Raw genomic sequence first — 26,932 nt, forward strand, 5'->3', positions numbered from 1 at the left:
TGCATTTCATTGATCAGAACTTAGGAATAGTTTTATCTGTCAGCTAGAAGTAAGAGCTGGCAGCTATTGGAAACTCTTTGTTTTCAGTGGACATGTGTCTGAACAAACATTCCATTTCTATGCTATGACCAGAGAGGGGAATGGATATTGGAGACAATTGCAAGGGTCCCTCAGGTAGCCTGTTTACTTAACTTTCGGTGTGGGTCCTGCCCAAGTCTGAGTTTTGACACAGAGAAAAGAAGTGCGGACTGATCCATCTGATGCCCTGATGAATTTTTCAAGTCCAGTTCTATCACACATTTGCTTGCAGGATATAGTGCCACTGAAAAACGAGTACATACTCATTTGGATATTTTCTTATGATGGATTTAGATTTTAGCTGGACTGTATAATCCTGGAGATGGTCATATTGATCCTTACTCTCTAACTATGGCCTTGGCTGCTGGGGCCAGGAAATACGGTGCCCTTTTAAAGTACCCTGCACCAGTGACTTCTCTGAAGGCCAGGTCAGATGGAACATGGGATGTTGAAACACCGCAGGGATCAATGAGAGCAAACAGAATTGTGAATGCTGCAGGTAAGTGTCATATCTTTTTTTTAATTAGTGAGCTTTTTTTAAAGTGGCAAAGAAATAAGATGACATAAAGTAATGTTTTATACTGCGAACATTGTTATAAAACACTGTGATGCTTCCAAGGCGAACATTTTGTCTGTCTCTAAGCTACAAAGCTCTCCCTCCATCTCTGAGCTCTTGGTGGAGATAGCGCTGTCCTTGGCCTTGGTAATCTACAGAAACTTGGTATTCTTCTCCATGCCCCACTTTATTTTGATCCAGACCATGTTTTGCCAAATTATATTTCTTTTTCCTTCCTTAGGTTCACTCTTTCTTTTTGAATAACCAAACTCTAGTGTTCAAATTCATGAGCATCTTCGGTTCACTCTTTCTTTTTGAATAACCAAACTCTAGTGTTCAAATTCATGAGCATCTTCTTTGTTCTCAGTTTGCTTTTGGGGGGTAAATTTGATCATTTGTGTTCTCTCTCATCCGTTTGTGATTATTGGATGCTAGTCAAAAAGCTTTTAGCCATTTTCCTTTCAGAACATTATTAAACATACTTCATAACTTTTTCTTAGGTTGTTCCGCTACAATTTAGACTCAAAATAAAGTGAAGCCAAAAGAAATGTTTAAGATAATCTAACAAATCACTCATTTTCCATTTATGGAACCAAAGTAAAAAAAAAAAAAAAGGCCATGACACTTGGCAAAGTGACACTTATGTCAAAGCCAGGATTTGGACCAGGATCTTTTGATCCTTGAGTTAATAGTCTTTCTGGCAGGTTAGTTCAACTATCACACGTACAAAAAGAAATTCCTGTGTAAGTGAAAATGTGTAGTGAAAATGTGTATGTAGTCTAAATTGGGCTAATACTTTATATTTACCTATAGTTTATAAGGGTTAACTTAAAACCCAAAATAAGCAGGAGGCAATCACTGATTTTCTTGTGGCCAGCTCTTTCTTGTGGCCAGCTCTTTGAGTCAGTGTTTAAAGTGTACAGTGGAAACAATCTTTATTATATATTAGCTCAAATGATATGCCATGTGGACCAAAGAAACATGGGCCCTTAAGATTCTTTCCTCTGAACTGTAACTTTGATTGATGTTATTTTTTAACAAATTACTTTCAGTGGTTCTAGAAAAAAAATCACGTATTTAATATTTAAGAATTAAAATGAGTATTTCTCAATCTTTCTCCCCAATGTCCCTCATTTGAAAAGCATAAAAATCTCATGCCTTCTTTGATATCATTTGAAATTCAAAACACAGCTATATAAAATGAATTGCCTAAAAACTTAAAAGCAAAGGCATACAATACTGCTTTCTTTTTTAACTTCACTTGCACCCACCCCTGCAATCCCCATGTGACAGCCCCTGCCCCTCACCATCCTTGAGCACCCCTGGTTTAAACTCTGCTAGAGTATCTAGGGCAACGAAATCCTTCATCCTTTTTTTCCAAGTGGCAAGGACTTTTTATAATCTTGGCACATTCTTTATAGTCTCATGAATTCAGTCCCCCAAAACATTTACAGCAAAGACTAAGCAAACATACTCTGACGTCCAGGTTGGCGCCCGTGGCAGGCATTACTAAGTGATCACTGCACTCGTTTCAGACGGGCGGGTAAGCCGCACCATTTTCCCCCCTACAGTGTTTCAGGCAGCCACACACTCCTGATGGGCATTTTGAGAAATAACATAGAAGACCTTTATTTAACACATATCTCAATTATTTTCCTAAAATGGATAAAAATTTTTAAAATATAATTCATTGCCATTGTAATATTTTTTTTTCCTAAACCTCGGACTGTGAGGAATAAGGAATCACTGGAAAAGCATACTTTCTGAAGAGATCTGACCTAAACCCAGGACATTGGTTACCAGATGAAGAACATATTCTGTACAGCTGTGAAATCTTCGGGGCTGCTGGGGGCAGGTCAGCCAATGGCCAGGTGTCCTAGAGAACAGCTCTTCTGGTGCTGGCCTGGGAAAACAAATCCCAGGAATTAGGCTGACAGTGAGTGCGGTCCGGTGTGGAGTGGGAAGCACAGGCCCATACCATCAACCGAATTTCTGGGCCTCGTTTTCCCAGGCCAGCACCAGAAGAGCTGTTCTCTAGGGCAGCCCCCTTTCATCTTTGTCCCCGAGCCTCTCACCCAGCCATCTGCTCCTGCTCCCGTGCTCATGGGTAACTCCAGGCAACTCTTTGTTGACAGTTGTATTGAGAACTATGCTATTGAAATTTTGTAATTAAATTTATTGGGGTAATATTGGTTAATAACTGTATATAAAAGTTACAGGTGTACTATTTTATAATACATCACCTGTATATTCCATTAATTCTTTACCTCATTCAGATCATATCTCTGGCCCAAATAGTTTTTCCTTTTCCTCCTCCATGTCTTCTCCACTGGGCAAAGTTACTGGAAAAAATCTAATTGATTACATATTAGTAGTACATGGAAAGTGTGAGTGGTGTGTGTTTAGTTAGTTGTGAGTCTGTTTTTTAAAACTAAACACCTTATTTTAAGTATGGAAGCTCCTCAAGTGGTAAGCCTCAATAATTGGAGGCAAAGGTTTAGATACACCCCCTTCTAGATTAAACTAACAAAGATCAGTTTCGTGAATAAAAGCAACCACCTGCAGAAGGCGTCATGCTAACACGATCTGAGCATGTGTATCTGATGGAAGGCTTTCCAGGGTTGCTCAGTGAGACCAGATGTCTCACAAATTCAAGTGAGGCCCTCAGGCCAGCTCTGAAATCTAATTAAAGTAACCAGGATGCAGACTTGGAAATATAATCAAAATGCCAGATGTAAGGCTCACTGTCATCTCCTCAATTGTACAATGACCTGCTAGAAATTTCTGTACGTGGAGTCATAACAGAAGGCTATTGAGTCTTTAGGGTATCTGTGAGAAGGAAACTCTAAAAGAAAAACATATGTCCGTGGGCTGCTGTGTCTCCATCCTTGTCCAGGGCAGCGGTGCTTTCTTGCCCAGAGACAACGTATTGCCAACCATGGGACCTGGGCAGATTGCTCATTTGTGAAATGGAGATAATAGTGTCCATCTCAAAAAGTTATTATGATCAGTAAATGAGCTAATGATGTAAAGTACTTAAAACAGGGCTTACCAAACATAAAACACTAAAAAATTCAGTATAATAATAATTATTATTATTATTTCCTTGAAAGTCAGTGCCCTGCCTGGTCTGGGAGACACTAGCATCAGGGTATCATAGCTACTTGGTACCAGCCTTAAGATTACCCGAATCCTTTTACTTACTCTATGGTCAACCAGCACCTATTCTGCTGGTAAAGGGACTTCCCCAAAAGCTTGGTTCTCAAGTGAGTGTGCATAAGAATCACTGTGGGAAGATTCCCAGATTTCAGATATATTCTAATTCAGGTGGTCTTGGTGGAAAGCTGTATTTCAAACAAGCATTCCAGGTACTATGTTGTCTGCACCAAGTAGTCTGCAAAATATGATTGAGGAACACTCCTGTACTGGTGTTCCTACAGGAGACAGAATGAAGTAACCTCATTGTTAAGAAAGCAGAGCCGAAGAGCAGTTTCTGACACCTCCGATCTCTCGGCGCACAATAGGCTAACTTGCCTTTAGTCTTGCTTTTGAAACTGCTTCATTCTACCTTCATTTTATCCCTCCTGTGAGTGTAGCCCAGGGGCACAGGGCAGGGGTTATTAGTGATGATGCAAGTTTTTTCTTTGCATAGTGGTGAATGTTTCTCTTGACCTCATTTCCAATCGACTCATTAAGCCTAAGGTAACTTTGTAAACTTTACTTAAGAATTGTCCTCACCAGTGGGGAGAAGGGTTTTCAGGAACTACTATAAAGGACACATGGACAAAACCAAGGGGGAGGGTGGAAGCAAGGGAGGGAGGTGGGTTTGGATGGGATGGTGGAGAGAGGTGGGGAGAAAATGCAGACAACTGTAACTGAACAACAATAAAATAATTATTAAAAAAAAAGAATTTTCCTGATATGGTAAATCAGAAATGTGATTGGATCATGCCAATGGGAAGCCCGTGTTCAGCCAAAAGAATTGCTTAATTTTGCCTGATACTCTGCATCAGTAAATGTCACTGTATAACCATCATTGCCACTGTGTAAACCCTAGTACCAGTAAACTTGTCCACAAACCTGTACCCTTCATTTTAACTCCATTTCTAGTAACTAATGATTTGTTTGTAATCAGAAGCCATTTACAACCACTATTTTATTGATTCTTCTCTTCAGTGTTTTTCACGTGATAATGGTGTGTTTTTTAGATGATTCCTCCACATTTGCCTCTACTCCCTGAGCGCTTGGCGGGTGGGTGATCTAGCGGGGGCTGAAGTGGAACCCTGGCTTGGCCTTGGTTAGCTTGACGGGCGTATAGAGGAGAGAATGCCAACAAACACCACTGCATAGGGTAAAGCTGCATCGAGTATTCCAGGGGGTTTCAAGTAATATACTTACATGATACTTAAGCATATGTTTCCACTTTATTTTAATGATGAGGTACATTAATAAGTAAGCAATTAGACTCAGAAATTTATAAATACCTTTGAATGGGGCAGAATTTATTTTATTCATTTTATGTTTTTAATTGAAACAAATATATTGAGAATATTGCAGTGCTTTGAATTACTAGGCCAAATATTTTGGCTTTTTATATCATAAAACTCCTCCAGTACATATAGCTAGAATATGTGGCTTTACTTTATTTTTCCTACAAAATCCTGAATTAGTAATTCACATCTTCCTACCAGCACTCATAAATTAAGTCTCTAAATTATTAAAAGACCAATAAACAGCTCTCATGCCCACAGGTAAAATTTTTGGTTTGCAAATGGATACCCATTTCTGGGGCTATTGTACAAGTGTGACCAACTCAGGCTTTAGGCCAAAACATAACAACAGACCAGAGTGATGTTTAGATGGATAAGTAGAAATAAACTTCGGCACGTGAGAATACAGAATCTGGGTTCCCAGGCTGACTCAGAATTGATGGTTCTGTGTCTAGCTCTGAACTTCATACTGACAGAGACTTCAGAACTCCTGATGAGATTCTAGGGTGGGGTGGGGGAAGGGAGAAATAGAAATGGTTAAAAATTCCTCCCCAGCTCCGCCCTGGGAGAGGCCCCACCCTCTCTGGGACCTACATAAATCCTGGCCCTGGGTGCTCAGCTGCGCAATCTTAACCACCTTCTCTAGGTAGTGGAACCTTCGAACTCGTGAGCTTCAGGATGGTTCGTGCTAAGAGTTGGACCTTGAAGAAGCCCTTTGAAGGCCACCCTAAACAGTAACTTTGAGATGAAGACAGTTAAAACACGGAGAGGTCCTGCTGGAAGCTTTGTCCTCACTGTGGCTGCTTACATGAGGTTGGCGGCCAGAAGACTGAGGAGGGTGATACGATGATGGGGGAGCAAGTGGCCAGAGTTGTAGGAAGTAAAAATTCAGCCTTTCCAACAGGAACTATTGTTTTGGCTCCTTCAGGCTGGACAACACACTCCATTTCTGATGGAAAACAACTGGAGACGCTGCCTGAGGAGAGGCCAGACACATTACCTCTGTCTTTGAGGTTGGGAACAGTTGACACGCCAGGCCTAACAGCCTACTTTGGCCTACTCGACATCTGTGGAGCAAAGGGTGGAGACACAGTTCTGGTGAATGCGGCAGCAGGGGCTGTGGGCTCTGTTGGGGGCGGATAGCTAAGCTCAAGGGCTGCAAAGTTGTCGGGGCAGCAGGGTCCGATGATAAGGTTGCCTGCTTTACAAAGCTTGGATTTGAAGTTGCCTTTAGCTACAAGACAATAAGTCTTGGGAAGAAACTTTGAAAAAAGCTTCTGATGGTTATGATTCTTATTTTGATAATGTAGGTGGAGAATTTACAAACATTATCCCCCAGATGAAGACATTTGGAAGACCTGCTATATGTGGGGCCATCTCTTCATGTAACCTTACTCGTCCACTTCCCCCAGGCCCACCTCCTGAGGTTATTGTCTATCAGCAGCTTTGCACGGAAGGCTTCATTGTCAGCCGCGGGCAAGGAGAGGTCCGCCAGAAGGCTCCTAAAGATTTGCTGACGTGGGTCGCAGAGGGGAAATCCAGTACAATGAACACACCACCGAAGAATTTGAGACATGCCAGCTGCATTTATGGGAATACTGGAAGGAGATAATTTGGGGAAAATGATAGTGAAAGCATGAAAAAAATGACACATAGAATTTAGAAATCTTTTGGGTGATTACTCAATTTCTTTTGAACCATTTAGTAAAAATGTATACTGACTTCATTTTATAAGAATAGTGGTTGTAATGAGTTTAAGCCACCTAATAAAGTACATTTAAATAGTATATAATTAGCAATAGAGAATGAATATTTCCTTGTGAACAACAGCAAGTCACCTCACTGCCTACTATAGCTCCTTCTGGGATATGGTAGAAAATAGTGGCTTTGGACTCCAAAAGTCTACTGCCTCTGTGACCTTGAACTTCTGATTTTTTTCTTCTGTAAAGTAAGAATAGTACCATCTACTTCATATACATATTATACTTTTATTTAAAATACCAGTATAATGCTTGGCATATGCATATATTAGGGACCCAGTGAGTGTTAGCTACCTCCCTGCAGAAATTGGTGACTTGAACGTCCTAACATAACCCCCCTGTTGCTTATGATTACACCAGAAATACTCATTGCTGATGTGCAGGGCTCTGCAGGCAGCCCACACTGTCCCTTCCTCTGCAGGTGAGTCTCATAGCAGGACAGAGTGAGGAAGGAAATCTGTTGTTCATAATAGCTTCAAAAAAAGATAACACACGGGAGTATGTATAAAGCCTACAAAGATGTGTGAGGTCATATGAAGAAAGCTTTTAGACATCACTGAGGAACACAAGAGACTTTAACATGTGGAAAGGGACCATGCTCTTGGGCATAACCATGTCAATTCTGTTGATCAAAGCTGCCACCAAGTAGAGGAGGGGTTAAATTACAGTGCAATGAAAAAATGGGGGGAAAAAGAAATGGTTAAAAAGTTAAGAGAGTAAAACTCCTAAGGAAATAACTTAAATAAGATTCCCTAATCATTTGAATAATTACTCAAAATTATGAAACAAACACGCACATAGAATCTCCTCCCCACCCCCAAATAATCCGTTGGTAGGTGAGCAACACCACATCCATGAGAAATAATTATTTTTATCATTTTAGATTTTAAAATACCTTTATACAAGTAAAGGAGTCTTGGATTTTTAAAATAAAGTCTTCCTGCAGCAAGAAAAGCAGTAAGACCATATGATCTCACCTGTAAGTGGAACCTAATCAACAAAACAAACAAGCAAGCAAATATAACCAGAGACATGGAAAGAAAGAACAAACTGACAGTAACCAGAGGGGAGGTGGGAGGGGGTAATGGGGGGGAAGGGGGAAGGGTTTTCAGGAACATGTATAAAGGACACGTGGACAAAACCAAATGGGGGTGGGATGGAGGTTGGGAGGTGGGGATGGCTGGGGTGGGGGGAGTGATGGGGGAAAATGAAGACAACTGTACTTGAACAACAATAAAAAAATTAAAAAAAACCACAATAAGATTTGATGATTCTAGGGTGTCCCCTTGTGACCTTGGGTAGGTCTGTTTCTCTCTCTGGACTTGAGCTCCACATCTTTTTTCTGAAGAGTCACCTGGGGTAGAATCAAGGGTTCTTTCATCCACAAGTCATCTGGTTCAATCTTTTGCAAAAGAAAAAGTCACATTCGTTTCCACCAATAAGACAGTCCCCATGTGCACTGTGAAGTGAGAAACATTGGTTGTGGGAGCCCCCACTGTTTGGGAGCCCTCTCCCCTTGGCTGTGGCCCCTCTTCCCTCCTGCCCTGGACTCCGGGTACCTTCGTGCCCTTTGCAAGAAAGGATCTTACAAACATATTCAAATTAAACTTTTAAAATAACAGAGAAAACTTAATGTGGTCTCTCTCCCCAAGTATACGCATTTTCAAATTTAAGTTAACAGAACAGCTCTGTATTGGTGGAATCCAAGGCATCAAGGAGGGCCTGAGGAGCAGAAGGGGCTGACTTTCCGGGCTTTGTCCAGGACTACTTGGCGCTATGTAGGCCACATCGAAGGGGGTGAGGGTGGGGGCATGTCTCTTCCATGCCTGGGGCGGGTCATCCCTGTTCTGCAAGTAGGTAGGGTCCGTTCATTACTATCTTTCTTATCCACAGTGGTATCTTTTATAGATTTGAATTACTTTTTCCTTCAAATATTTTTTGTGGTTTTTTACTGCCCACCTTTGCTTACAGGCAAAATACTTTTCCATGAATAGAATTCCCTTAGATTACAGAATTATCTTCAAAACTCTGGGCAATGTACAAGATTGTCTTGTCTTCTTTTCCCTTATTTGATTTTGCAATGACAGAGAAAAGTCATTATGACATCCTTTAGACTTTTCCATCAGTATTGACGTCTACGATTTCATGCTGATATGAAATGCTGTTATCAGTGTCGGATGTGGTTTGTTTATATATGTGGTGACATTTGAACATGATTTTTTTATTTAAGGATTTTGGGCTCGGGAAGTAGGTAAAATGGTTGGACTGGAGCATCCTCTCATTCCGGTTCAGCATCAGTATGTTGTGACTTCAACTATCCCTGAGGTAAAAGCTTTGGAACGAGAACTCCCTGTGCTCCGTGACCTGGAAGGGTCTTACTACCTCCGACAGGAAAGGGATGGGCTCTTGTTTGGTCCATATGAAAGTCAGGAGAAGATGAAAGTTCAGGATTCGTGGGTCACCGACGGAGTCCCTCCAGGTAAGTTTAGCGAATGAAAGTATATGCTTATTAGACATGTACATTTTATCCTCCCCGAGGCTGGGGGCTGGCCATAGAATAAGACAGTGCCATAATACTAGACTATAGGATACCTGGGATATTAGTGGTGAGGGGTCTGAGGTAACCTCTGTTCTCTTATCCCTTTGAATAATCACAGCAAGGGAGTAAGGAAAGAGAGAAGAGGCAGTTGGTGGTGGAGAAGCCGAAGAAATACGCTCCCCACTGCTTTGGGAGGCTCTGGGTAATTTTTGCCTGCCCACACCTACCTCCTGCATCCACACTCTTTCCTATTCCCCCTCCTGCTGGGTCTAGTTTCCAGATTTGGATGTGGCTGCTACTGCGCTTTGACAGTTGGAAATACAGACAGGTATCAGAGACAGGATACCCAGCCTGCTAAGAATGAAAGCCTTGGAGTCTCTCGCAGTGCAGGGTAGGGTAGGACTACACACGAAGTCCTACCTACTACGTAAGTGGATGAGGAAAAGGCTCAGCCTCTGGGCTAAAGCAGGAGGTACCATCGTTTCTCTTTCAAGTTCTGTAAGGGAAAAGGACCTGTTTGGGTTTTTTTTTTTCCCCCATGAAACATTTTAACAGAGCCATATTAGAGATTGGGTCAACTAAGGAAGTAGCTAAAATGTCATTGGGAAACTGAATTATTTTAAGGGATATTTTAAGGATTATGAAAGGGGCATAAAGAAATGGAGGAATTTATACATTTTAGAATTATACTTTATAAGCTACTTGAGATAGGGACTGAATCCTTCCCTCTTATTCTTTGAAGAACACCTCTGCCCTTGTCACAACAAGAGATCACAAAACTGCCTTTGACAGACATTGGGCCAGCTATCTGAGGGCTGTGGTTCGGCTGAGTGGGCTGTGCACATTTGGGCCCAAGCAGAATAGCTCCTGACCCCAGAGGGAGGGCTAATCCGCCACTGGGAGCCTCCCTCTTTGCTCTGCCTCATGCTGGCAACCTCTCCCCCAAATAAATGTTAGACAAATATTTAAGTAATTGCAGCTGGAGGGAGATCCAGATTGTGGGCTGGCCCTGAGTGCCACATGTCGTGGTTCAGTCCTGGTGATCTGCAGGTCTCCATGCCCCTGACCCACCACCACGCAGTGGAGGAGGAGCAATAAGAGGCTGCCGGCTGCTGGGTGGGAGAATCATCAGTATTGGCGGACACGTTCTTTAAGAAGGTCATCTGTGACCCTGCCTTCAATCACAGTGCCTTTTAGGATGGAGAAGATGACTGTACTCCCAGGCTCTGACTCTTTTCTCAGAATCCTGGCCCTCAGATATGTCTGGGAGTGGGCTCAGGGAAAAGGCCGCCATGCCATCCCTTCTCCACTGGGAGTTAAAAGGGGTCTATTGATTCACCATCTTGGATCCTAGAGCAGTTTCCCATTAGCCCAGCATCCTGACATGACTGGGTACACTCTCAATTGCCCTCACCTGGGAGGATGGAGCAGGTTTTATGGTTATTTAAAGGATAAAAGATCTCTCTTATCAAACTAAACAATTGTCATTTGTGATTTTAAAGTATGATTGGATTAAATACTGAAAACTGTTAACATGTACAAATTTAAATTTTCTATTAACTGAAATGTTTAGTTTTCATGATTTTATTGTTTCAAGAAATAATGTCGTTTCCAATAATATAGTTTAGACTTAAAAAGAAAAGAGGAAGTACCTTCCTAACAGGCCATCTTTAAGTGTAAGCTGATGCAGGGATTCGAATCACTTTAGGGTACTTGCCACTGCAGCTGTGGCATCCTGATTAGTCCCGACATCATGTCCTTTCAGGGTTTGGAAAGGAGCTCTTTGAGTCTGATCTAGACCGAATCATGGAACATGTCGAGGCTGCCATGGAAATGGTTCCAGTCTTGAAAAAGGCCGACATCATCAATATCGTCAATGGCCCTATCACCTACTCTCCTGACATTCTGCCCATGGTGGGTCCCCATCAGGGGCTCAGAAACTACTGGGTGGCCATAGGCTTTGGGTAAGTATCTCCATGTAATTTAACATTCATTTTAGAATCAAGTATTTTAGATAAGTCTTATCCCACAGTCTCAGGCCAAAAATGGAAAATGGCAAAGGGGCAGAGAGTTTTCCCTTTCATGACCAATGAAGTGGGAGTAACAAAAAATGTGCTTTTAAAATGCTGACTGTATAATGGTTTAATCACCTGTACACGTTTCTAAAGATTTGCACACAGAAGGGCAATGATTTCCTGGAAATTTCTCTCTGCATATTACCTGCCATTTCCATTATTTATGTCTCATTTTATGCTGTGTATGTTGGATAGGTCACTTGGCTCCAATTTTACAGGGTGTTTTCATAACAAGATGTAAAAAGGATAATTCAAAAAATCTAATGTATAACATACCTGGTGATATTTTCACCGTAATTCATGTTTGGCCAACATGATTGTTTGTTTTTGTTTATGATTTATCACTTTGCTTACATTTATGTCCATCACCCATTTGCTGTTTCATCTCTAATATTGATGCCATTAATTTGGTAAATACTAATATTTATATTAATATTAAGTATTAAACCCCATTTATTATCATATCACAACTTTTAACATTCTATTTTCCTTCCCCATTTTATTTGACCATCTATTCAACTACTATTTGGTGATTTCCAGCTAGTGCTGTGTCCTGGGCTACGGCCGAGAACAAGGCAGTGAGATCTGACCAGAGGTGCAAGGCGGGTTGGGGTGCCGGCCTGCCAGTGGGAGAGAAGCTGAGGCCTGAACAAAGGAAGCAGCAGTGAGGACTGAGACAGGAGAGAAAATTATTTAGATTTGGTGATTAGTTGCATTGGGTCCTGAGGGAGAGACAAAGATAGCAAATGATGGCAACTTTTCTAACTTGAACTTTGGTTGGATGCTGAAGACCATGGGGAGAGAGATAACCAGGAAACTAATGAGTGTCATTTTCGCTAGGTTGGGTTTGAAGTGTTACTTTGGATCTGTGGGACCTCCAGAGGGAAGAAACCAGAGGGAGATAGGGGCTGGAAGGGGTAATGTAACGGAGGGCCTAGGTAACCCTACAGGGTCTGCATGTGGAGGTGGTTCTCTTGTATGCTACTTGTATACCTACTTTGCAGATATGTCCATTTGTATCTTTTACCCATTTTAAAAATTAGATTATTTATTCTAGATACAAGACCCTCACCAGATTTGCATTTTTTTCTCCCATTCTGTGGGTTCTTTCACTTTTTCGATACTGTCTATTGAAGCACAAAGTTTTTAATTTTGATGAAGTCCAGAATGTGTATTTGTTCTTTTTTCAAATTAAATCTATTGAAGTAACATTGATTAATAACATTATATAAATTTCAGATGTACAACTCTACAATAAGACTGGTATAGTCTGGTGTGTGCTTACCACCTGAAATCTAATCTTTTCCCATCACCATGTATTTGAGCCCTGTTACCCTCTAAATCCTCCTCAACCCTCTTCCCTCCTGCTAATCACCATACTGTTATCTATATCAATGAGGTTTTGTTTGTTTGTCTGTCTGTTGCCTATTGTTTAATATCCTATATATTAGGGAATCATATGGTTCTTATCTGGAGTGTGCTCGAAAATTAGGAACAGAACCCCCATGTGACCCAGCAATCCTTCTTCTGGGTATCTACCTGAAAATTCTGGAGACACTTATTTGTAAAGATGTACTGTGTTTTGCTGTGTATAATGCACACTTTTCCCCCCAAATTTTTGAGGGAAAAAGAAAGATGTGCATTATACATGGGTAGTACCTGAAATACCTTGTACCTGCTCTTGTATTTTGTAATTATTTGTTACATAAAATCTCTTGTACCATAATATATCAAAAATAAATGCTAAAATTCCCTTATAATACAAAGAAACAAGTCTCTAAATATAAATAAATAAATGATTGAATTAAAAAATTAAAACAGAAGATTTTTTTCCTGAAGGTTTGGGCCAAGAACGTGGGAGCACATTGTACACGGCAGAATCACAGCATTATTCACAGTAGCTATGTCTTCTGCAATGTGATGGAAGGGTCACGTTGGCTGCCCCTTCCCAGCTCATACCAGTGATCCATCCCATGGCTCTGAAGGCCAACAGTGCCCATACCTGGCTGAGCACCAACCAGTCACCTCTTGAGAATGTTTCAAAATAGAGTCTCAACTTACGGTTAGTCACTTGTGTGTGTTTCATTCTCCTTTGCATGTTATCTATGTCTAGCAGACATAGATAACATCTATGCTATCTATGCTATGCTGTAAATGTCTGCTATTTGTCCCTCGAATCCATGAAAGATGTGTTGAGTTGGAAAATTAACAAGCAAACAGGTTCCTGGACCCCACTCCAATAGGTTCTGATTCAGCAGTCTGGAGAGGCACCCGGGAATCTTTGTTTTTATGTTGTTTGTCATTCTGCTGCAACCAGTCTATGGGATGGGTGTTTATAAGCTGTCTACATACGAGTACCTCACTCACAGATTACCCTCTGATAAAGCTGTTTTACTTTTGTTTTGTCACAATCTAGTAATTGCTTCTGCTTCTGGGTGACTAACACAGTGCCCCCCCAAAATGTGGAATGAATTGTGTTGAATTGAATCTAGTTTCTTGACTTGGAACAGACTATAAGCAGCAAATGTGATGAGGGGAGAGTGCTTTAAGACGGAATATCTGACAGGTCAACAGAGTTGTCACGAAAAGCAGACACAAACACTCAAAACACATAGCAGCTGGGCCTTCGGGAAGAAGCAAGTTCTGCAGTTAACGCTGGAGATGGAAGGAGAACCTAGCTCTCCTCATCGTGTTCCCTTCCACTTCCACTTCCCACATTACTTCCTTATGAAATTCCTACCAAGTGGGCACAGCCATCCTCTCTTGTTGGTTACACAAGGGACCCGACAGCCACCATGTGTTGCTTGCCTACTCTGTGCTTTTAAGTGCCATGTGAATGAAGTCTTCATCAACACCATAAGAAAATGAGAAGACTAAAGCTTGGGGTGGTTGCACAACTTGCCAAAGGTCACACAGTTCATACTGGTAGAACAGGAATCATACCCAGATCTCCTTAATTCTCTGGTTGATACTTTTAGCTACTAAGTCAGTGGCTCTCAATAGATGTTGCCTAACGCTCAGTTGTGTGGCAGTTTACATATAAAGTGTTAGTGGTTAGAGGGTAGAGGTTTGTATAAGATTTACTTTTTAAAAAAGAAACTACATTTGATTCAGGATTATCTCCAAATAAAGCACCCTGTCCCATTTGTTTGCACATGGGCATTACCGAAAGGGAAAGAATATGATGGTCCAGCGATGAGACCGGAGGAAACCAAAGAACAACCCTGGCTGTGCCCACGGAGTCTGCCGAGGACGGGACTCCTGTTGTGCGGGTCTTGTCTGACAAAAGATGTAGAACCATTGAAGAAGTGAAGTCCAATCACAGGGTGTGTACACTAGGGTCAGATGACTGAATTTGCATATGTGTGACCTTATGTAACCCCTTTGTGCAGGTTGGTTTTCTCATTAGTAAAATAGAGTTGCTAAAGATAAATCAGCTGGTACATGTCAGATGGAAACAGTGCCTAGACCATGGTAAGCACTTTCAATAAGCCAGTAAAACTTTATACAGCTTCCAGTCTTGTGAACAGTATCTCTAGCTCTCAAAAATGGCAACTACTGTATTTCATATATTGGGCCTGGGTAAGTTAATAAACATTTTAAGTGTATATTTCATAATTATTTTAAATATATATGTAATAATTTTTCTTGCTTTCTTGAAACTTAGTGAGATTGTGTATAATTTGGGTGACCTGTATTTCTCTTTTAAATATCAAAGGAAGTATCAATTGCTGCTTTTTTATTCTGCTTGAGAAATAGCCTTATAACAAACTTAGACATTCATTTTTATAAAAAAGCAAAAGTAGCATCTTGGGTGGGAAAAGTCAGTTAACATTCCTAGTGTCTGCTAAGGTCCTCCCAAGCACTTCAAACCTGTGTTTCTGGCTATTAAGTTGCTGTTATTTGGGGTACTGGGATTTCTTGCATTTAGAGACCTGCTCACGTAGCTCCTTTTCTTGGTTATCCCTCCATAACTTCGTGCTCATCCAATTCCTCAGAAGCCTCTCTTAAACCAGGGATAAACCCATGGCAAAAGCCTTCCTGAGACAAGAGTGGGGAGAACAGCACATAGCTAACTTTAAATTATGATTCCTCCATCTGTACCACACATTTGCCATAATTATGCTCTTGCTTTTAAAGCATCTTCACATGGAAATAGAAAACAAGCCCACCTTCTACACTAAGTGACCCTTCAGTTACAAAATACAGGGCCCATTCCTCCTTTTCACCTCCTCCCCACAAGTTCTGGGGTGAGTGCCTCTTGTCTGAATGCTTCTAAGATGATGGCCCAGGATCCCTGCCCAGAACTGAACTGAGTCAGAGAAGAAATGAGCATTCCACTCCACAGTGTACATATTGCTCCTGCAAATTTCCTATCGGGATAATCACAGATCAAAAGGTGTATCAAGAAGGTACCAGCTACATCTGCCTCTTGCTTCCTCCACCCCATCTTCCTAAAGTGAGCATCGTTACTAGCTAAGTAAGTGTGCTAGGCTACTTTGCCAGCGTGCAGTTCTTGAAACTGTGCGAACAAACTAGTTATAAAGTCAGGCACATTTAATTTGGATGCCTAAATATGTTTTCTTTTTGAGGAAAAAATTATAGCATAAAGATTCCATAGACTATGTGCTCCGGATGGCACAGAACACCCCAATTTTAAGGCCCTGTAAAATATTTGGACATGTTTTGTTGTTTGAAAATAACATGTGTTATTAATAGTATATTTATCTCTGTATTTTAAAGATACGGCATAATTCACGCTGGCGGGGTAGGGAAATATCTCAGTGACTGGATCCTGCATGGAGAGCCCCCTTTTGATTTGATAGAACTGGATCCCAATCGCTATGGCAAATGGACAACCACTCAGTACACTGAGGCCAAAGCAAGAGAGTCATATGGATTCAACAATATTGGTAAAGTGCGAACTACTCTCGTCTACAGAGTATGTACAAACTGACTCACAGCGCCTCTGACTTCAGATGCTTTTTATTCTGTGCACTTTGCTGGGAGTGGTTAGGCCTTCCCAAAAGCCTTGTGCCTCTAAGATGCAACAAGGAATCTATATTAATGTATATATTTAATGTGTGGGGCATCAATGATTTTCAGTTTTAAATTTATTTTTACTTTTCCCTTTGATGATCAAAATAAAAATGACAGTTTTTAGGGTATTTTTAACATAAATTTACTACATATATGTGCTTCTGGATTGTAAGGACTGTTTTCCACTTTGTGAATCCCTTCAAAGTATTTTGTGGCTTTGGTTATGTGCTAAGTAAAGTACTCATTTTCCTTTCTCAGTTGGGTATCCTAAAGAAGAACGGTTTGCTGGGAGGCCAACTCAGCGAGTCAGTGGGCTTTATAAAACCCTGGAGTCTAATTGTTCCATGGGGTTCCACGCAGGCTGGGAACAGCCACACTGGTTTTACAAGCCGGGCCAGGACACTGGGTACAGGTAAGTAAATGACAACCTGCCTGTGGCTCCAGCTGCCCACTGCAGTTTCAGAGGTAGATTGGAGGGACATCAGGGGGACCCCAGTGCCACTTCTCCCCTCTGACCCTACCACTCCACCCCACTCCTATGACATTTATTTTCTGGCAGTGGAAGCATTAGTCTATCCCTCATGACATTGGCCTACATCTAGGACCCATTTGGCTTCAAGAATCCTCCAGCCAGCCCTGGCGAAGCCTCCGCTGGGCATTTTCCAGGAGCTCAGAGGAAACTTCCCACCCCCTCCAAATCCCCACATGCCTTCACTTGGCTCCTGAAGTTTTATTCCAGAGTAGGATGCCTGGTTGAATCACGTACTATGAAAACACAGTGGATACATAGGTCTTCTATTTATCAAGGAATAGCTCAAAGCAACGATCCTACTGTGTGCACATTGAGTCATGCAAATTGATGCGCTGTCGATAAATTAGGGGAGAGTATCATTTACTTAGCACTTGAGGTTAAGCTAAAACAAAAAATGTTGCGAGAAAATTCTGTGATTTCTGCTAAAGTTGTTGCCATTGTTTTACTTGGATTACATGCCCTGATTATACTTGGAATTAATAGTGATTATATATGTTTCTTCACGAGAGTTTATAAGACAAAAGAAAACATATAGCAAATCTAGAAATTAAGTTATTTTTTAACTTGTCATTTTGCTTATTGAAACAGGCTTCGATGTCTACTTTAAGACCATATCTAAATGGTGCGAAATACAGCAGACGGCCAGTTGTTGATTAATGAATTGGGGCTCCCCAGGCAGCCAATGTTGATTATCTGGGGGCAAAATACTGGCTTGGATTTTCCTCAATGACTCGTATAAATGCCAGATCTATTCTTCACCTTGTGCTGTTTGGGTCTGGTCTGTCTCTTCTGCTATTTTAATAATTAAACTACTGAAAACTCATTTTGCAGACTCAGCAGCCTACTCTGAAGTTAAAATACCACATGAGAAAGTCCACATCGTACCCATAAGGTAGAAAGGATCCTGTGCAGTGAATCAGGAGACCTTTGTTCCAGGGCCAACTCTGTCATTCAATAACGCAAAGTCCTTGGGAGTCACTGTGTCTTTTTTTAAAAAAAATGAAGATGTCGGATCAGATCCTTGCTTAGTCCAGGTGTGGAGCCTGTTAAAATTTGGAATCTGGGCCCCACCCCAGACCTGCTGCATCAGAATCTGTATTTTAACAAGTGCAAGTGATTTGTATTTGCATTAATGTTTGAGAAGCACTGGACAACACAGTTCCACCCCCACATATTCTGATTTAATTAGATCCAAAGAATTTCTCCTTTTAAATGCTCCTTAGGGGACCGTCGTATGCAATCGGGTGCAAAACCCCGGGACTGGTTGACTTCTAAGCTCTCTTCCAGATCTGGGAGCCCACGACTGCCATCTTATTTTCTAGTTGACAAATACTCTATTCACTATGAAATGGGTCAAAGGGACATATGAGTAACTTTTAAAAACAGATTCCAACATACACATATGATTTACAGACCAGAATTTTAGGTCATATTTTTTTTCCAAATGGGATTTACAAGATGAATGGGGTTTATTAAAATATCCTTATTCTGTAATTTTCTGAAAATGAATGACAGTTGTTTATCACAAACTGTGTTTCAGGCCAAGTTTTCGCCGCACGAACTGGTTTGAGCCTGTGGGCTCTGAGTATCAACAGGTTATGCAAAGAGTAGGGGTGATTGACCTGTCACCATTTGGCAAGTTTAACATCAAAGGCCAAGATGCTATCAGATTATTGGACCATCTCTTTGCAAATGTCATTCCAAAGGTAAATAACCTTCTAATGGTACAAGGTCCAGGATACTAGTCTGCTTAACTCTCCTCTCATTAAAAAACCAAACCAAACCAAACCAAACCAAAACCAAACCCCAATATGTTACTTTAGTTCACCTAATGATTTCTGTATGAACGCTAGAACTCTTCAATTGGTCAAGAGTATTCTAGCTAATTTTTAAATTTAAATTTTGTTGAATGAATTATCATCCATGGAACCTATGACTTTGCTAAATTGTGTCAGTGGGAGTTAAAACATTGACTGAGGTACAGTTTTTATGACAAATAATTGTAATGTAAACTGAGAACTTCAAAATTTATCTTGGGTTTAGGTTTAAAAATAATTCATACAATTGATGTAAGTGATAAAATTCAGATGTTTTTCATTGTTGACAGCCACATTTTTGTATCTATGTTATTTTAAAAGGATACGTAAGATTTTAGTTTCATCCTGAGATAATTTTAAATTCTTTTGTGTAGGTGGGTTTCACAAATATAAGTCACATGTTAACTCCAAAAGGTCGAGTATACGCTGAGTTGACTGTTTCTCACCAGTCCCCTGGGGAATTCCTATTAATAACTGGTTCTGGATCAGAACTTCATGATCTTAGGTAAGTGCTCACCTAGTAAGAAAATTTTATATGGATTAAACATTGACTCGATCTTAAGCTGAGATTTTCTTTTACCAGTAGTTGAAAGTATAACTTTAATTCTTAAACCTTGTTTCAAATAAACTTCATGTCTTTATAGGAAATTATTTAAAGTGGGGGACCCTGTCCCTGCCCCCCACTAAAAGGTAATCCTTCTACAAGGTGTACTGATTCTAATAATATCAACTCCCATTTATTAAGCATAATCAATGTGTCATAATTCTTTTTACATAGTATCTTAGTTAATTCCCTTAATAGGTATATATTTGCATAGTATATACTATTCCCGTTTTCAGATGAGGAAACTGAAGTTTGGGTTACAGTAACGTGCTGAAGCCAGGCTTTCTGACTCTGATGCTCACAGTCAGTAAGCTTCTCCCTTGCTCAAGCTTCGTGCTCTCTGCTCCACGGCTGGATCCAAATTGTTGACCTGCCAAGTCGGTCCTTCACATCGATCTTTAGTCTACTATTTAGTCTGCTATAAGATCTGTAGTCTTTAGTCTAGGATTCCAAAAATGTTTAATAAGTGTAAGGCTAGGAGTGAATAGACAGAATTGCCATAAAAGTTGGGCAGGAGAAATCTTGACTCTGACAGATAGATTCTCACTATAGTTGTGAAATTATGCAAATCACATCCTCCAATGCAAGATGTATTGGGAGCCATTTTAGTAGCTGACCTTTGTGTAAATCCAGATGATTGTGTTATGATAGACCTGTGTAGTTCCAGGGACTGCTCCGTAAATTACCAACGAACTCTATCACCGGGTCCCAGTGATGCGTCAAGACAGAAATTGAAACTACTCTTTAGAGTTTTTATATTTCCTTGTGATTGTCAAAGCAAGTCTGTGTCTGCTGGCAGGCACATTGTTAACTTTTGGCAGCACGGATGTGCCTTCTGCGTACAGGTATTAGAGAAAATTTGGGTTTAAATTCATTTTTGAAGATTGAGTCATTATTTTAAATGCAATAGGGCTGTCACTATTTAAAAGAATTATGTGGCAGAGCTCATTTAAATTGAAGGATCCTTTTATACTGTGAAAAATTACCCCCAATTTATATAAGGGGGTGGTTTATAAAGAGTCACTTAACCTCTCTGAGACTCAGTTTCTTCAAATTTGAAAATTAGGTGATTATGTGAAACACCATTCTGGGGACTTTCTGGTAATTCTAAACACAGAGTATGTCTTCAGGGAAATAATGTGTTACCAACATGCGTTATTCAAGCAAAATTTAACACAATGTTTATGGCTCAAATGCAGATGGATTGAAGAAGAGGCAGTCAGAGGTGGATACAATGTTGAAATTAAAAATGTAACCGATGAGCTTGGAGTTCTTGGAGTTGCAGGGCCACATGCAAGAAAGGTCCTTCAGAAACTGGCCTCTGAAGATCTTAGCGATGACATTTTCAAGTTTCTGCAAACCAAACCTTTAAAAGTTTCCAACATTCCTGTCACTGCTATTAGGATATCTTACACTGGTAAGAATCAGAAAATAACCTAGTCTCTAAAGTTTAAATGCACTTTTAAATGCAGAAATGCACTTCCCCCACCTCTCCACCCCCCCTTCCCCCACTCCCCGTCACCTCTCTCTCTCTTTCTCTCTCTCTCTCTCTCTCTCTCTCTCTCTCTCTCTCTCTCATCAGTACAATTTTGGAGGAAGTTTTCTCCTGTGCACCTTTTATGACAACTTGGTCTATTCACTTTTTAGTCTGACAAAGTAATTCCACAGATTTTCGATTATGCTATAGCTGCCCACCATCTGTAAGGGTAGATGAGAGAAGGGGAGATGACAGCTGCTGGAATATTGGAAGGGTTGACACAATATTTGGGCCAGCTGACTCTAACTGGAACATTCGAGATCACCTCCCATAGACTGTCTCCCATCTTGAATATATCAGCACCTGTCTTACAGCATCCCTGCTCTCCAGCTTTCTTTCTAGACTGTAAGTGCATTAGGGAAGTCTTCATATAGCACCTACCCTTGCACAAAGTAGGTATTCAAAACAGAGTTGAATGAATACTCTTTAGTTCCCCATTGGTGCTCTGGGTTCACTTCTAACTTCCTCCAGACCTCCTTGTCTCTTCCCAGGAGTACTTGGTGCCCAGGCACTTGTTCAGCTACCTGTTGCCCATGTTCTGGTGTTGTCCTGGAAAAACGTGTCTCCACCCACCCTTGACACTGGGGGGCCAGGGCAACACACAGTATAACACCCATAGCCCTTCCCCAGAGTCCATGTACCTTTTCCCCACCCCTTTCCCGCTAACCTTGGCCAAATGGTGACCAGAACAAAGCACAATCAGGTTAAAAAATAAGCAGACTGGGTTGGGTTTCATTTCATCCATTTTTGCCTACAGCTCTAATGGTGAAATAAATGACTAAGTGGGGAAGTAGGAAATAAATGACTAAGTAGGATGATCATTTGAATAAATGATAATTGCTTACTTTTTTAAACCTTGTGATTAAGAGGCAACTAGATAAACTATGCCATGCTAATTACTCAACATTATGATAAGTTGAGGTCCAGGGTCCAGATTACCATATTTTTCGGACTATAGGATGCACCCCCCAAATTTGGGAGGGAAAGGGGGGTGTGTCTTATAGTGCAAATGTAGCTTACCTGGCTTGAGGTAGGGAGGGCAGTGGTGGAGCGGGGTCACAGGAAGCAGGAGCAGGACCACATTTTTTGCTTCAAAATTTCTTTTCCCTATTTTCCTCCTCTAAAACCTAGGTGTGTCTTATGGTCCAGTGTGTCATATAGTCCTAAAAATACGGTAACTCCTGCATTACAGTCTCTCCATGTCATGTGAAGAGGGGTCCTAGAATATTGCCCTCTGTGTGAGAGATAGACTGGCACTAACACATCTGTGATGTGACAGGTTTCTTTGCAGGGGTTTTGTTGCAACTGTTGTTTGTTTTTTTTTTAAGTGAACTGGTCTTTTAAAATTCAGCAATATCTATGTTGCATAAGTGAAATCTCTCCATTTATGGTTTTTAGCTAATGCGTGTTAAGCCTAGTGACCACTGTTCCTACCTGATGTGGCACCTGTGGGTTTATTTTAGGTGAGCTGGGTTGGGAGCTGTACCACAGACGAGAAGATTCTGCAGCACTGTATAGCGTCATCATGGATGCAGGCCAGGAGGAGGGAATCGACAATTTTGGAACATACGCCATGAATGCCTTAAGACTGGAGAAAGCTTTCAGAGCCTGGGGGTCAGAGGTTTGAAGTGCTAGCATCTTCATTAAAATTTTGTTTATTGTATCTGATTTTGATATGAGGGCTTGTTTTATTTTTTTATTCTTTATTTTTATAAGGCTAGTTTTTATTGCTTTAACATTGGTTCTGACTGTGGGAGAAATTATGTATTATTAGATAACTTTATTTAATTAGGGGAGAGGTTTTTCTTTTCAATTTCTCAGTTGAAAGTGAAGTGGAATGATGACATAATGGTTATTCTGCCTGATTCCTCCTGTTGGCCCAGAGCCCTGGACATCCATCTCTGACTGTGTGTGGGTTCGTGGCTGCTCCAAGGGAGCCTGCCCTCCCCACCTTTCAAATTCTTCCTCCTCTGTCATTTTGCCCATTCTCATTTTCTTCGTACCAAGTTCCTTCGGGGGAAATAACAACAAAAGGCATCTTTCCAAGGAGCACGGTTGATGGTCTAGGATGTGTGGTCTAGCCTACTTCTACCACTAATAATGGGAACGAAGCATTTCTATTTGTCTAGTTACACACTGTTTCACATGCATGATTTCCCTTACCTTCTCAGCACTCTGATTATTGGTGACTCTGGGAAGAGGGTTTGGGAGTCAGGGTGTCTACATTATCGGCAATCTGCCCACAATCGTACTCAGAAACAGTAAACAACTTGGTCCAGGTAATATGAAGTGGCCAAACTATGGCTCAAACTCTGTTCTCCTATTTGATCTCCCATGTAGCAGGCTGTCTCTGGACCCCTTAGTTTTTTCAGATTCCTTGTTTTTTCTTAGAAGACTTTGAGGTTTTAGGCTTGAGAGGTAAGGTGAGTGATCGTGGTAAAGGATGGACTGTAGAGTGGGGTCTCTTGGGTTTGAGTTTATCCTCTACTGCATAGGTGACCTTAACTCTCTAAAGCCTCTGTTTACTCGTCTATAAAATAGAGACAATCTTTTTCCAACAGAGCTGTAGATATTAGATAGTCTACAAAGTGCCTAGTGAATAATAGAATGAATTTAACTGGAGAGCAGAATGAGTTTGAAAGCAGACACAGGGCCCTTTGGGCCTTTAAACTGTAGGCAGAAGCAAGTGGGCTTTGAGGTAGAGAGGGCAGCCTCCTGCCACCACTGTTAAGAGCAAGGGCCCTGGGGCAGGTTGTCATTTTGCAGGAGAGACGCTCTGTTAAGGGATTCCCAGCCTTCCGATAAGGTTGCAGCAGGGAGGGAAACAGAGAAAGTCCTGTCCCCACTCTGCTCCCCAGGGAATGAAGCAGCAGAAGCAGCCTTTGGAGTTAGGCATTTCTGCACCCTCCTGCCTTTTTATTTATCTCATGCCTCCTCTCAGGAAGCGGTCCTCTTAAGAGCTTTTCCCATACCAGGTCCCTCGGTTTCCCAGCAGTGCCAGCACGCCCTCTAGTGTTATTACAGCAATCAATCTTCTGGGCTTTGTTTTAATTTTTTTCCCAGAAAAATTCTGAAACCTCAAGCAGATACAAAATAATTTTAGAGTTGCTCAAATTAATTAGAAAATATGAAACTAAGTTTTATATTATGTGAAGCGAGTTTATATTACTCATCTGGTTTATACTGTTGCTCTGTTGTCTTTTTAAAAAAGTTTGGCTACTCTTTTATGGGGTTTAGACAAGTTCTCTTGGAGCAAAGGAGACCAATAACGACAAAACAAACAAAAACCATTAACTTCAAGTCTAATCCCAAGTAGTGGCTTTAGTTCTGATTTGAAGTATGTTGTAATAACTCACTTGTATTTGAAAAGATTGAGATTCAACCTCTATTTTTCTCTTTTCTCTTTTCCTGAACTCTGTAGAAGTCATTTTCCTACCATCTGCTTTCTCCTTTACTTATCCTGATTCCTGGCTAATTGTAAGATAAGTAAATTACTTCATAACTTTTCAAAGCCTAATTTCACAAAATTATTACATAGAAACACATACATGAAAGCCGTGTTTCTGGAAGGAACACCGTGTTTGGCATTCCTCAGATACTTGTTATAATAACAGCCAAGGACACAAACTGTGAACTTTAGTTTCTAGTTTGCTATTGAAATAGTAACTAAAAGGGTACCTTTGAATTTTAGATTTAAAAAATCACTTTAAAGACCAATCCATGACTTTCTTTTTTCACAATTTATATTCAAAATCAACAAATATTCTTTCCTAAAAAAATAATACATGAAAGTTACTGAAATGATTTGCACTCATCTAAGATTTAAAATGTTTGCTTCCCTTTTAGATGAACTGTGATACAAATCCCTTGGAAGCTGGACTGGAATATTTTATAAAGCTAAATAAGGTATGTTTACATTCCAAAGTGTACTTGAAATAAATCTTAAAATTATCTTGTTTCATGACAGAGCCTTGCTTTACAATGTAACCATGTGATATTGGACAAAGGAGTTGAACAGAAATGCTAAGCATTGCTCAAGTGCTCCATATTAAGCTTCGTCAAAATTTGCTATCTGTTCAACCTTTTGCAGTGTGCTAGTAGAGGTGATATAGCTGAATCCAGCAACTTTAAAGACAAAATCTGCATTCTGAGATAAAAATAAATAAGGATAAGAGGTCAGCAGACATTTTGGTAAAACCTGGTGACATGTGAGCCACACGTCAGCTAGCGAGACTTACTGCATTAGTTGACTCTCCCTGGGTGCTCAGAGCACGGAGCAGCCTCGCCTCGGCAGACCTTCCATCTGCTTATTAAGCATCTTTGTGTGTAACTGCAACACCTGGGTATAAGCAAATGACACATTTTGAATGTGTTCAGCATGAAAACGGTATTTACTGGGAAGCCAGTACAGGCCCAGAGAATCATAACTGATATCAACATTCTAAAGGGAACTCATACATCAGTGGTTTTCAAAGTGCAGTTCTCGGACAGGACGCATCAGCATTATCTGGGAGCTTGTTAGAAATACGGTTTCTCGGGTTCTACCCCAGACCTACTAAATCAGAATCTCTGGGGGGCAGGCCAAGAAATCTCTTTTAGCAAGCTGCAGGAGGTTTGGATGCACTTAACGTTTGAGAAGCACCACCCTACACAATTATTGTGGAAAAGCATATTAAGGCTAATTTATTACAGCTTAGCTCATCTATTCAAGCCAATAAATATATATAGGAAGACATCTCATTGTTATGGACAGAATGTTGGGCCCCTCCAAAATTCATGTTTCGAAGCCCTTAACCCCATAATGTGATGCTATTTGGAGGAGGGGCCTTTGTGAGGTAATTAGGGTTAGAGGAGATCATGAGGTGGGGTCCCCATGTGGGAATTTGTATTCTTATGAGAAGAGGAAGAGAGACCAGAAGCTCGCTCTCTGTCCATGTAAGGACACAGCAAGAGGGCAAGCCAGGAAGAGGACACTTATAGGGGGACTGAATCGGCAGGCACCTTGATCTTGGACTTGCTAGACTCCAGAACTGTAAGAAATAAATTCCTGTTGTTTAAGCCACCCAGCCTGCGGTACTCTTAGAGCAGCTCCAGCTGACTCGCACCCATTAGGCAGTGTCTTGGTTACTATAAAAGGACGTGGTAGAGTTGAGGTTGGGTTGTAGGTTAGAAAAGCAGCTGCTGCTCATCAGGATTCTTGTGAGAGTTCCAAGAACAAACTGTCCTGCCTTAGGTGCTAATAAGCTGAAGTAAAGGCTGTTTTCCCATCCTATGGAAATATGTGAGCACATGCATATGAATCAGGCTAAGGAAACTTTTTTAACGTCCCCGCATCAGTCCCCAAATTCTGAGCTAAGATAGTAGCATAAACATGTATATTTACAGTATTAGATTTTAGGAAAAAGAGCCTTCTCCTAACAGGTTTTAAAGAGTATCTTTCTGTGCATATTCCCCCTGACTTTTATTTTTACGATGTACCGTCTGCTGCCAGACCAGAGGAAGCAGGTGCTTGGGATTCAAGCAGCCCCTAGCAGCAGATTGCCCCTTCTGGTAACAGAAGTCTTAGTTTAACTGTTTAAAATAAGCATTAAAATGGCCTGGCTCTTGAAAGCACTGATGTTCTGTTTTTGGTCACCAACAGGTAAATAGATAACTATCTCTTTTGCTTCAGTGTTTGGGTATTATTTGGGGGGAATAAAGCACAAATAAATGATCTCTTTGTATTGAAAGTGGATTTTAAAGCTCCCTTTATAAGCAGGTTATAAGCAGGTGTGGATTACATATTTATTAGTTCCTCTAAATAATTTCAATAACCAAAGCTCAGCTCAGAATTAAGTTAGTTGTTTAGCAGATAATGATTTTGATTTATGGAGTGTTTTTATGATTTCTGAATTGTGGCTTCTC

At 40.8% G+C, this 26,932-nt stretch overlaps 1 protein-coding gene and 1 pseudogene across 2 annotated transcripts in view; both read left to right on the forward strand.

The window, feature by feature from the left end:
• Positions 1 to 26,932, forward strand: part of DMGDH (dimethylglycine dehydrogenase) — a 61,823-nt gene that overhangs the window by 11,534 nt on the left and 23,357 nt on the right. For both annotated transcript variants that reach the window (XM_024563558.4, XM_045197907.3), the window contains exons 5-14: positions 373 to 577; positions 9,115 to 9,363; positions 11,189 to 11,387; positions 16,242 to 16,411; positions 16,797 to 16,950; positions 18,611 to 18,776; positions 19,262 to 19,392; positions 20,691 to 20,908; positions 22,492 to 22,649; positions 24,875 to 24,934. In XM_024563558.4, coding sequence (XP_024419326.2) covers positions 373 to 577; positions 9,115 to 9,363; positions 11,189 to 11,387; positions 16,242 to 16,411; positions 16,797 to 16,950; positions 18,611 to 18,776; positions 19,262 to 19,392; positions 20,691 to 20,908; positions 22,492 to 22,649; positions 24,875 to 24,934 — 1,710 coding nt within the window. The remainder of the gene's footprint in view (positions 1 to 372; positions 578 to 9,114; positions 9,364 to 11,188; positions 11,388 to 16,241; positions 16,412 to 16,796; positions 16,951 to 18,610; positions 18,777 to 19,261; positions 19,393 to 20,690; positions 20,909 to 22,491; positions 22,650 to 24,874; positions 24,935 to 26,932) is intronic.
• LOC112307506 (prostaglandin reductase 1 pseudogene) lies at positions 5,803 to 7,944 on the forward strand (annotated as a pseudogene).

Source organism: Desmodus rotundus, chromosome 1 (genome assembly GCF_022682495.2).
Source record: "Desmodus rotundus isolate HL8 chromosome 1, HLdesRot8A.1, whole genome shotgun sequence".
In the NCBI taxonomy this organism is placed as follows: Eukaryota; Metazoa; Chordata; class Mammalia; order Chiroptera; family Phyllostomidae; genus Desmodus; species Desmodus rotundus.